The sequence below is a fragment of the Castor canadensis genome, chromosome 10 (assembly GCF_047511655.1).
Source record: "Castor canadensis chromosome 10, mCasCan1.hap1v2, whole genome shotgun sequence".
NCBI lineage: Eukaryota > Metazoa > Chordata > Mammalia > Rodentia > Castoridae > Castor > Castor canadensis.
Genome location: NC_133395.1, coordinates 114,945,481 through 114,958,773, shown reverse-complemented (window position 1 = coordinate 114,958,773; position 13,293 = coordinate 114,945,481). Strand labels below are relative to the sequence as shown.

General features: G+C 35.5%; 1 protein-coding gene across 18 annotated transcripts in view; it reads left to right on the top strand.

The window, feature by feature from the left end:
• Positions 1 to 13,293, top strand: part of LOC109683367 (ERC protein 2) — a 998,591-nt gene that overhangs the window by 363,296 nt on the left and 622,002 nt on the right. For all 18 annotated transcript variants that reach the window (XR_012436318.1, XR_012436316.1, XR_012436319.1 and 15 more), the window contains one exon: positions 5,100 to 5,267. Coding sequence is in view for 13 of the 18 variants with exons in the window: in XM_074043977.1 (XP_073900078.1) it covers positions 5,100 to 5,267 (168 nt within the window). In the remaining 5 variants the exon portion in view is untranslated. The remainder of the gene's footprint in view (positions 1 to 5,099; positions 5,268 to 13,293) is intronic.

The following is a 13,293-nucleotide window of genomic DNA, read 5'->3' as shown; positions in this document are numbered from 1 at the left end:
TTGAAGCAATTTTTTTGCCAGACAAGGTTTCACTATGTAGCCTCAAACTTCCTATATATCCCAGGCTAGTCTCGAACTTATGATCCTCCTGTCTTAACCTGTACAGCAAATTGTCAAAGGTGGAACACCAGAACTTACTTCTTCTATTCTACCATAACTTATTACCCATTGACTAACCTTTCCCCTTCACTCCTTCCCCGGACTCTCCCCAGCTTCTGCTAACCACAAATATACTCTCAACTTCTGTGAAATCAACTTTTTCAGATTCCACATATGGGTAATGTCATGTGGTATTTATCTTTCTGTGCCTGACAGAATTTTGTTCTTTGTGAGCCTGAATACTATTATATTTATGTCTATTTAGCACATTTTCTTTATTCATCAGTTAATGGGCACTCACATTGTTTTCATGTCTTGGCTATTGTGATTAGTGCTACAATAAAAACAGGAATGTAGATGTCACTTCAACATTGTGACTCATTTACTTTGGATGTATACTCAGTAGTGGGGTTGATGGATCTTATGGTAGTTCCATTTTTTTTGATAACTCTGTTTTTCATAATGACTTTATTAATTTAGATTCCCACCAATAATGTGCAGAGTTCTCTTTTCTTATCAGCAATTATTCTCTTTTGTCATTTTGCTAATAGCCATTCTAATTAGAATCAAGCGATACTTCATTGTGCGTTGATTTGCATTTCTCTGGTGATTAGTGATATCAAGCATTTCTATATACATTTGTGACCACTTGTATATCTTCTGAGAAATATATATTTAGTTTTGTGCCCATTTTAAAGTTGAGTTACTAAGTATTATAATTATTATTGTGATCCAGTTGTTTGAATTTTGGATAATAACCCCTTGTCAGAGCTGTAGTTGGTGCATTTAAGCAAAAGGAGACTCTTAAGGGAATGTCTGGGATGCAACAATGGATAATAAGCAAAGGTAGTAATAAATGTGTAGGTAAACCCAAACATGTATGGTCTGTAAAAAAGTAATAATGAATTAAAAACAAAACAGGAAAGAAAAGAGACGAAATGACATTGCCTATAGAAAGCACAAAGTAAGGTAGTTGAATTAAAATCACATATATCTTCATTATTCATAGAAGCAAGCATACATGTGCACAACCCATAGGCAATTTTATTTGTTTTGTTTTTTGTCCTGCTAGTGATCCAACTCAGGACTTTGTGCTGCCAGGCAAGCTCTCTACCCCTGAACTGAACCCCCTCACCCCAAAAGATTTTTTTTAAGTATATAGTTAAGATCTCTCAAGCTCCAAGACAGTGTGTGTGTCCAACTGCTTTTTGATTATTTCTAAATGCATTTTCTCAAATCGCTAATACTTCACTCTGTCTTGTCTCACTCACATTGAATGAATTTTCCCTCATATGTATTTCATAGTTTTGATACCTCCATCCACATAGGTCAAGACACTTTTTGACAAATCTCAATTCCATCTCCCAAATAAGGGCAGCATCTCTCACCTGGATGACTGTTTTGTTGTTCTGATTCATTGCCATTCTTCTCCCAGCCCCCCATATTCCATTCTCTGGAATTTTTTTTTTTTTTGGATGGTACCAAGTTTTGGATTCAGGGCTGCCTGCTTGTTAGGCAGGAGCTCTACCACGTGAGCCACTCCACCAGCTCAGGAAAGCATTTTTTTTTAAAGGAAAAAACCCATCCCCTACTTGCTTTAAAAACTTACTACATTGCTGTTAGGATAAATATCTTGATCCTAAGATTGGAAATTGAAGGATTGATGGGGTGGGGGATGATGCTGGTGATTTCTATTTCCCTTAAACCTCAGTCATTTTTGAGTTATGTTTTCTTTGTGATAATTCATCAAGCTGTACATGAATGAATTCTGCATCTTTCTGTATACATATAAGGCTTCCATGAAAAAAGTTTATTAAAAAATACAGCTCTTAAAAAAATCACATATATCTTTAATAAATGCCTTAATTTTGTCAGGCTTAATATATAATTGATCATACATTGTCATAAAGGAAGACATACCAAGTTTCAAATAGACCATATTCTATTTCCATAAAGCAAGTAAGAAATGGAAAAAATTCACACAAAAAACTAGTAAACACTTTCTGTGAAAATTAAGAAATACACTTATAAGTTATTCATGGATCAAAGGGCAAATAATAATGGAGACTAGACAATAGAATTGAACAATGTCAGTATCACAAATGGAGTTAGTGGAATTAATGTAAATGATACTGAGAGGGATTTTTATAGTCTTAAGTCTTATATAAGGAATGAAAAAAGGCTGAAAATTAGATAAGCACCCAACTTAAAAAGATAGGAAAATAAAATAAAATAATTCCAAAGAAAGCAGAAGGAAGAAAATAATTTAAAAAGAAGAGCAGGAATTAATGCAATAAATAATGAAAATGTAATTGCATGATAAACATAGCTAAAATTGACTCTATATTTAACTTGACATGCCTTTGCTGAGCTTCATCAAGAAAAGGAGTTTAAAAGCTGGGTGTGGTGGTACACAGCTGTAATCCCAGCCAGTACATAGGCAGAGATAGGAGGATGTTGGTCTGAGGCCAGCCAGGGCAAAAGTGTGATACCTTATCTAGAAAAAATAACTAAGGCAAAAAGGGCTGGTGACATGGCTGAACTGTGAGACCCTGAGTTCAAACCCTAGTACCAGTGGGAAAAAAAGGGAGGTTAAAAATAGAGAATGTTAGAAACGAAAGAGAAGGCATAAATATAGATGCTGTTGATGGAAAACTTAAGTGTATTTTATAAAAATCTCCTGCCAGCAAATGTGGAAATTTACATGGAATGGAAAATTGGGTGTGTGGAGGACTCACCAGTGTTCTTTGGAAAAAGAAAAGAAAATGCTAGTTCTAGATGGTATTGTTGGTATTTTCTAAGGTCTATTAATGGGACAAAACCCAATTTTATACAAATCATTTCAGAACACTTTAAAAAGAAGGTGCAATGACTAAATGAATATTAAAACCGACAAGGAGACAGCACAAGATAGGAAAATTACAGACCAGTCTTATAAAGACAGATGAAAAAATCCTAGCAAAGTATTTACAAGCTGAATCCAGTAGCATATAAAAAATACAATGTCTTGACTAACAAAGGTTTTTCATAGTAATTTAAGGAGTGATTAATGTTAAAAATTCTATTAATGTAACTTGTTACAACATATTAAAGATGAAAAATGTTTGATCACTAATGATTTTTAAATCTTTTGGCAAACAGTTGTAGTGAAGGGGAACTCTCTAAAATTTAAAAGACTACCTGTAAAGATCTAATAACTATGTTAGTGAAGAAATAAAACTATTTTTCTGCAAACAAAGAAAAAAAAAGAAAGAAAGCTAATCATCAAATTGAACCCTTGAAATTCTTCTCTTTAAGGCCTGGAACAAGACACAGGGGCCACTATTATCACCAGGCCTCTCAATCTTTCTGCATGACTTTTCTATTTGGCTGTTGTGGACTTCCTGGCATCATGGCAGTCACGAGGTGGTTGGACTTATAATATGGTGTCTGGCTTCCAGTGGGAGGAAGCTGAGGCTGCCAGTCCTCCTGTAGGCTAGGACTGGAAACAGGCATACTGATACTTTTACTGCATTCAGTTGTTCAGAGCAAGTCACGTTCCAGTGAAGTTTCATGAGAGGGTAAATAAACTCCACCTCTAGTTGAGGAGTGACATTTGTGTATGAGAAGGAAGGAATTGGTGCAAGTTGTCTCTGAAGATCATCTACCATAAATCATATTGAATTAGCAAAAATTTGAAAGACTGGTGACATAAGATATTGGTAAACATGTAGAGTGACTGGCATACTTACAAGCTACTTGTGGTCATGAAAATCAATGTAACTGCTTCAGAAAACATTTTGGTTTTATCTAGTAAAATTAGATCAAGATATGTATGCTATGTAGTTCGGAAATTTAACTCCTCAAAAACAGATTGCTTTGTGGACCAGATGATCTTAAGAATATTGAAAGTAATGCTATAAGAGCAAAATTCTAAGGATAAATCAAAATATCTATCAGTACCAGAATGGACAAATTAATTGTTATGAATTCTTATAATGGAATCCTCTACTTCAGTGAAAATGAATGAGTTCTATATACATGGATTTACATGGACATGTTTAATCTCTAGGACATAAGTGCTTAAAAAAAGCACACATGACACAAATGAAGTTCAAAAATATGCAGAGTGAAACAGTACATTATTTATGGATGCAGAAATATATGGTAACTCTAAAAGACAAACAAAAAATTTGAGGGAGTGTGTGAATAATTATTTCAAAAGGTGGGTACAAGGAGATAGAAATGGGATTAGACACAGGTAATTCCATATATATATATATGAGTGTGTGTATATTTTATCTGTATATATCTATATATGTATGAATATATATGTGATATATGTATGTATGTATCTAGCTGTATATACCTATATATGTATGACTATCCATATACATTATATATGTATATATATAAATAGATAGATTGATAGACAAGGAGGGAGGTAGAGAGAGAGAGGAAAGAGATAGGTGAATCAGATGATAGATGTTTCTTGCATTGCTTTTCCTTATAACTCATGTATATTTTAATATTCTTTTGTGTTTTCTCAGTATTAAAGTATAACCAAAAGGAACCCCCACCAATGTTTTATGTATATAATTGTCTTTAGTCAAATGATTTCCTTTTATCATCTCCACTGTGGATTATATCTTGAGTTAAATAACTGTCTCTGCTCCCTTTTGGCCCTCTAGAGGATTGTGATGCTAATTGACTTTGGGGTTTCATGGAGTACCTTTTACCAAGAAGCCTTCATTCTGTTGCGAGTCTATGGCCTCAGTGGGGTAAAAGGAAATCTACTTATGTTATTTGTGCTTTTTCTTAGGGGCTTCCTCTGTACCCCCAAGACTATGATTCCCAGGCCTCTCTTAAGGCTATGATTCCCAGGCCTTCTGTTCAGGCAAATTCATGGTCTGCCATGTTGGTAATTGGTAGCTATTGAAAATTGAGAGAAATCAGGTTTTGTCATATATGAAGTGTAGGAATTGTGTTTTTTAATTTCTCCAAATTTTCTTGTTTAACAGATTGATCAGCTGAAGCAGGAACTTTCAAAGAAGGAATCAGAACTTCTTGCCTTACAAACAAAGCTTGAAACCCTTAGCAATCAAAATTCAGATTGCAAGCAACATATCGAAGTGCTTAAAGAGTCGCTTACTGCCAAAGAACAGAGGGCTGCCATCCTTCAGACTGAGGTAAGGCACTGTTGGAGGATTATGGACAGCAGAGATATTCAGTTGATAGAAAATGTCCTTCCTGAGTAGCTGTGTATCTTACTGTAGCAGACCCCGTATCTAAATCCTTGGGGCCTGCTGCATTTCTGAATTCAGTTTTTTTTTTTTTTTTTTTTTGCTTTATTCTTTTAGAAAGGTGAGATACACTGCATGTAATCATAGTTTGTATAATACTCCCAGTGGGGTAATAGCAACACCCTGTAAGCAAACATATGAATCTTTCTGCAGAAAACAAAAACAACAACAAAGACCTCTCACACTAGGTTAAATATAGATTATGTATGTTGTCTCCTGTCAGTTCATATCAGGTTGTGCCATGCAAAGAGCTTCTTTCACACTTGAAATTTTCCTTTTTCAAGGTTTTTTTTAAATTTGGGAATCACAGATAAGGGATTGGATCTGGACTGATTTCATTTTTTCAAAAATCATAAAATAATTAGAATGGGCAATACCTTACTTTGCTGTGCATACCATCTGTGTACATCCTGGCACCCGTAGCTCCCAGGGTTTCTTCCTAAGGAGTATCCTCCATTTTCAAGGTTGTTTTTCCCATTGAAGAAAGTAATATTGTTTCTTAAAAGAAATGCTGTTTTTAAAATTGCTTTATTCATATTTAGAAGAACAAAAAATATATTGCTCTCCTATTACCTTCCTTCTACTTAATAGGATTATACCTTTGGGTCTGCTAAGAAATGTAAAACACAATGTAGTTGTTGTATAAATAAAACCCTTATAAAAAGCAGTAGACAATCTAGCAAAGAATGTGATAAGTCCTTCTGATTTTGTGTTAAGGGACTTGCATGTTCTCTTTGAGCAATGTCTGGATATGCTTTAGGAGATAATGGGAGTAGAGAATAGAATGTGTACTCAGTTAATGTTTAGCACAGTGTCTGGAGGAGAAAGGAAATAGGTTCCCAACTGGATAGGTATGGATTTATTTAAGATAAGAATTTAATCTGTGTCACAAATTGGAAGATGACTGTATCTACTTTGAGGAGGCAGCAGTAAACATTATCTTTAACTGGGCTGTTGAGTAATATAGGCACTAGCCACTTGTGGTTGTTCATATTTAAATTGACTAAAGTTTAGTGAAATTTCAAATGTAGTTCTGTAGTCACATAAGCCATGTTTTAAACATTTAATAGTCACATGTGGCTAATACCTACTGTATCAAAATAGTTTTAGAACATTTCTTCCATCTAGCAGTTGTCTAGTATAAAGGTTGACAAATGATAACTTGTTGGCCACATCTGGCCCTCTGCTTGATTTTGTAAATAAGGTATTATTGAAACATAACCACACCCACTCATGTGCATGGTACAGTACTCTGGCTGTTTTCTTAAGCAATTGAGCAGAGGTGAACAATTGCAAAAGCGTCTGTATGGCCCACAAAGCTGAAGATATTTACCTTCTGTCCTTTTATGGAACAGTTTGCTGCTCCTTGGCAATGTGATTTTGTGGGAAGAGAGTTGAGTAGGCAGGCACTGGAGTGCCCAGCTAGTCTTTTTTTCTGGCTTCTGACAATTATGTAGTCAGTCCACTTGCCCAAACAGGCAGTCAGGTTTCTGATGCCTTCTCCAAAAGGCAAGAAGAAGTCAGCTTTGGGGATCTTTTCTTTTTACTGTCTTAAAGTATTAAGTACAGTAGACCCTACCCTGTCCGCTTTTCACTTTCTTATTCCCCTCCTGTGTTTTACTTCTCTCAAATTAATGTAGTCCAAAGTAGACCAATTGCATTAAAAAAAAAACAAAACGTGGTGACATCATGTGGATAGCATCTGTCCAATGTTCAATAATTAAAATGAACCAATGAAGAGATGGTACTTTGAAGTAGGAAAATATTATTCTCCAAGAAAGTGAGATGGTATTTCTAAATCTTCTGCTTTGAAGTTGGGATTATGAGGTTAATGATTTTATCAGCTGGAAACATCTGAGGAAATTTCTTTTGCCTCTTTTCTTTTTTATCAAGTTCTTTTTGTATACAGAAACAGAGGAGAAAAGAAAGTTATCTAATGATGTCCATCTCTTAGAGAAAGCAATTGGGTTGATATAAGCTCTAATTGTGAGATCATAGGCAAAGGATTTCTGGCAGTATGATACAATACTTTAAAGGTCATTTCTCTACTCCTGGGAATACCAGAAAGAAATGAAAGTCACCCTATCTTCATACTAATGTGTGGTTGCTTAGAGGATGAGTATTCAGTAGAGGAGACACAGTGTGTTTCATTATGTCCAACAATGAAAGCTCTGAGTTTAAATGCATATAAAGGATGTGGTGCTCATCCTTAGAAGAGGTTTCATGTGACAGCTCCTCACAGTTTGATTCCTGATACATTCTGGAAAGCTCTTACCAGAATAGAAGAGTGCTTTCTCCAGAATGGGAAGAGTTTCTGGTCAACTGGCTTTGGCTGTTCTTCTAGAATGTCATATAAATGACAGATGTCATTGGCTACTCTTTTAGAATATGGTATAAACAATAGATAAACTGGTGCAATAGTTCATCTTTGTAAGCAAGTTTCTGCTACTAGGAAATTTGTGTTTGAGAGGTAATGGGATGAAGGGTAGGAGGAAAGTTGTCTGGGTTTGGCTCTTTGGTTGGTTTGTGTTAACTTGTATTAATGCCCAGATGTTTTTTGACATGTGTACAATAAATCAATGGAACAATAATTATGCACACACAGAGGTACACTACATAGCTCTTAATATAACATTTTACTTTCTAAAATAGCTTCAAAGAATCTCAAGGTCAAGTTTCTTACTTTGCTACCTCCCCTGATGTTTCCTATGTACCATCTACCCCATCCAGCAACACATGAATTCCACAGCAGAAGAGATAACAATGAATTGGCTTTCTTTCCTGTGTTGCTTTTTCTGGATTTCATTGAGTAATTATCAATGTATTCAGATATTAGGAAGGATGAAGGCCTAGTATTTGTTCTGCAATTTGAAGTAAAATGTTAAATAGAGAACACAGCATTTAAAAGTAGGAGTGTGTGGATATGACTCAGCCTCATTGTTCAACGTCCGTGTGCTGTAAACTAGACTTGAGCTTCCACGAGCCCCCATGCTCAGTCTCTAAAATAGCAGTTGCAGTCATTGTGCCAGCCCGACACATCTGTGTTATGAGTGTTTTGCATATAGTAAAGGATTCTAGCTTCAAGTTATCTTCCCATCATTTCTATTGTTATTACAAGTACTTTTGCTTATCAGGGAGTTTTGACAAGTTGCACATAACAATTACTCCTCTTATCCATTCTGTGTTTTGGCTTTGCAAGTATCTTTTCAATCTTTACTATGTTACTTTATAGACCCCTCATTTTTTAATTTCACTTGAGTAACTTTTAAAGTGTCTTATAATGATACTGAGAAATAAAGCAGGTACTATTAACGTAGCCATCTACTTTAATGCTATCTCTAAATAAAGAGATTTGTTTCTCTTTTCTGGCATGTACACTTTTCCCCAACCCATCATGATTTCCAAACTGCCAGTCATGATAACTCTTGTACATACTTTTTGAAAAATGAATTATATAATGGTGGTATGTAATGCTCATTTTATACTAATTCCTCTTCTGGATAAGTCATGGAGGGGTCCTACTTGTCTAAGCGTAAATACTTGAGAACTTTTTCATCAATAAAGAATGCAAGAGGTTCATGTTCACACAGGCGGGGGCAACACATGTATGCATGTTAGGGTGCTGCAGCTGTCTTACAAAGGTAGTTTGTGGATATGACTAACTTTTCTCTTTAAAATGTAATCAGTACAGATGAGAATCTTATACAATCTATATGTTCTCTCCCAAGAAAAACTCCCCTTGGTGCATGCCCAATCGTATTTGCATGCAATATTATATATAAGTTCAATTGGTTTACCAATTTCCTGAAGCACTTCCAAGAACTTCACATTAATGTTCTTTGCCCTATGGACTTCATGCATTTTTCTCATTTAATACATAATTTTTGAATGTCATCTATGTGTCAGATATGGTTCCTATCCTCATTAAGCGAAGACTCGTGGGTGTATATGGATATACAGAGAGAAGTAATTTATAATGCCACAAACTCCCAGGGATTTCATTACCACTGGTTACTAATAATTCATACAGACTCTTAATTGAGTTTCATCTTTCTGTTGTCTAAAAACAGGTGAGTTAAAGAAGTAAAGATACGAAGAAATAAATAAATCTTTAGCTCCTTTGGACACTAAAGATTGCCAACTATTCAAGCTAATATTGTAAAGGTGACTATTGTGACAAAGCTGACCCCTTTGGAGGCCACAGTCACTCCACTTGGTTCTCTTCCTTGAGAAGACACAAGAGAATTGTGTTTTTGGAGTTATAGGCTCTAGTGGCTTCATCACCACAGGAGTGATTGCATGTGTTTTCAAATACCTCGCTTGGCTGTGCTTCCCACAGGCCTTCTCTTAGCTTGTCAAGATGACTGAGGTGTTATTTGAGGATATTTTATTGAGCATCTATGATATGGAAAGTGCTAGATAAGGAGGGAGATGCATAACTTCAGGAGCTAAGGCCTTGGCCTCTTTAATTTTGTTGCTCAAATATCTGCTTAGTGTCTTGTGTTGCTATGCTGGGTTTTAGAAAATACGGCTAAGTGTTTTACATCTGATACTTAATTTTAAACCTTATTATCACCTAGGAAGTTGATGATTTTCTTAATTTTAAGGTAAGGAAATATGGGCTCAGAGAAGATGGTGAATGACAGTGTAGGTTCTTAGGCTTTGAACTCTTAGCCAGGAATGTGGTAACTAACTAGTGCTTTCATGAGAGTCCTACTTGATTGAGGAAGCTGATACATATTATCAGTTTTATAAATCTGTTTTTTTTTGGTTGTTGCTGTTTGCTAGTACTGGGATTTAAACTCAGGGTCTCAGCTTGCTAGGCAGGTGTACTACCTCTTGAGCCACACCCCCAGCCATTTTTGGTTTAATTAACTTTTTAGACAGGGTCTCACATTTTTGCCTGGGGCTGGCCTTAGACCATGATCCTCTTACCTATCTATGCCTCCCACATAGGTGAAATCACAGGTGGTTCACACTTATGATTTGCTAATTTGTTGAGATGGGGTTTTGTAACTTTTTTGCCTGGGCTGGCCTACAACTGTGATTGTCCTTATCTCCATCTCCCAAGTAGTTGGGATGAGAGGTATATTATAGGCCACTGTACTCAGCCTATAATTCTGCCTTAACAGATGACTTCAGTATGTCTCAAGTATGCTTCCTAGACACACTCTGCATTAGCTAAGAAGGGGAATAGATGAGTAACTCTGGGGCATAAATCCTTACAGTAACATGTCTATAATAGTAACATGATAGCCCTAATAATGAAGGCTATTACTCAAACTCTTGGGGAGGGTATCATTTTTCAATAATTTTAGAATCCTAGTATATGAAGTAGAATTTATTGTATAATATCTAGTTTTCATTTTTAGTGGTATTTATGATTATATATACACACACACACACACACACACACACACATATATATATATATATATATATATACATACACACATATTCATACATGCATGGATACTATGTATGATAAAGTAAAAGAATGGACAATAGTTTTTTACTGTGTTCTTTCTAAATGGTGGAGACCCAGGTGCTCTTTAGATTTTTCATGATATATACAAGTTGAACATCTATAATGTGAAAAAATGGATTTTTAACAGAAATGGCATAATTGGGGGAGCTCAGGTAAGGTGCTGATAGAGGAGGAGGTGATTTTAGCATCCCTCAGTTTCTGAATCATGAATGACTCAGTGTGATAGCAAGACCATGAAGCAAACTTACCCTGTCAGTTTGCAAGATGAGTCATAAAAGCCACACTTTTGACAATGAAAATGTTGTTGCATAGAGAAAAGAACAAGTTTTATATATCCTTGTTCCTCAGTCTATTTGAACTTAGAGGTGCTCTCTGTTCCACTTTATGGTGAAGTTATAGCTTGTGCTTAAATGTCACCATGACAGGGAGCTGGGGTTGCTTGTGGCCTCCAGGGACTGTGGGACTTCCTGAATTCCAAGCAGGCCCTTACAAACAATTTCAGATGCTTAATGGACTATGTCCTTCTGGACCCACAGGTGTTTTTTGTTGTTATTGTTTGTTTGAATTGATAGAGGTTGTGTATGCCACAGAATATAAGGTGGGATTTCCAAAGAGTGATTCTTTACTGTTAAATAATAATTTCAGTTTTCCTTTTCATCTCCTGCTGTAGTTGACAGGCAAACTTCTTTTTTAATTAGTTCAGTTCAGCCTTCAAAGGATAATATTTAAATGTCCTTTTGAAGTAGACTTTTGTTGATTGCTCCTCACAATCACTGCATTTAAAATTGAGGTGCTTTAAAACAAAAGTTAGCATACAAAAAAACTGACTTATAAGACCATCACATTGCCACATCACCATTTAGGGTATGTTCTCTTGCTTTTGAGACTTGCAAGGAATGTTTTTTAAAATTAATAAATTAAGGGACTTGATAAGAAATCATACAAAAGAAAGCCCTTGTGTCATTTGTGTTTTTCCACTCTAACTCTCTTACTGGCTTCAGATTTTAAAATGTTTTTATTCGATGGGGAAAGGCATCATTGGAAAATTTTATTGATAACATTTTTAGTTGCAAGAAAAAGACATAAACCTACAAAGTAGTAACTATCATGGTGGCCACAATTGGGAGGTCTGCAAAATGGCTTATTACCAAGAGAAAAAAAAAAAAAAAAAGGTTGGGAACCACAGTTGTTACATAGGTCACCACCTCTGCTACATGCATTTTATTTTTTCCTTTTCCATTTTGAGAGCATGGATGGTGACAGTGCCAAACTACACACTTTCTCCTCCTCTAATGTCTGTGAGATTTGTTTTGATTCTCTCTTTATTAATGATGTGAAAACTTAGGGGTCAAATAAAAATGAGCCAAGGTCAGGCTTTGTAAGCCTCCCAATGCTGAAAATGACCTGTATCTAGCTAGTGAATGATTTGGCTAAAGGAGCCTCATTTGACTTCCTAAGCTTTTTAGCCATTTTGCAAATTTTAGCTCTCCTGGAGAACTTAGCAAGACAGCCTCATACATACTTTTGCTTTTATAAGGTAAAACATGAAAGACCTGTGTTTAAGGAATAAAAATATGTTGCAAGGAATCATTCTGTGGTTGTTACATGGCAATTTCTGTACTATTAAATGATAGTGCAAATAGCTACTAGCGTCATTTGTTCCACAGATAGATAGAGAGTAGTCTATTTGTTATTGTTGTTGTTGAGGCTTTCAGAGAATGCCTTATTTAACACCTTGATAGGATAAAATTGCTTCTGACTTTATAAACACAGGTGTTCAGTTTGAATCATAATGAACTGTGAAATAGGTAGATGTCTAAAAGGAAATTCTATAAATTGTGAACATGGCTCTGTCAGCACACTTAAACGGATTAGGAAAATTCATTGTCTGCCCTGTAACTGAACACCAGTGTGATGCGTGCACATGAATTAGTCCTGCAAAGCCAATAAAACAGAGGAAGAAAGTAGAGCCTAGGAGATGTTGGTTGTGGAGGTTCCCCTACCACAAATGAATCTGGGGTAGAGGGGCTTGGAAATTAGAATGGGTATTGAGAGAAAGGCCAAGAAGGGATACATATGAGCAGACAACACAGAATTTATGGAGTAAAACCACAAACACCTTATTTTCCATTGTACTAAAATAATGATATTTTACAGTACTCTTTTTGTATGTAATTCTGCTTTCAATTTTATATTGTTACTGCAACTCAAATCTCATTATAAGTGTTCCAACAAAAATCCTTTTTTAATCAAAAACTTTCCTAGCTTTAGCCATTGTCAACATGTTTTGAGCAATTTATTTTTCTACTGGAACAAAAGAATTTGGCCCTTCTTTTTGAGCTCATAGGGATGTTATTTGACTTGTGTTGTCACACATGTAATTAAGATAACTGAATGAATCATTTTCATTTCTGCATTAAATCC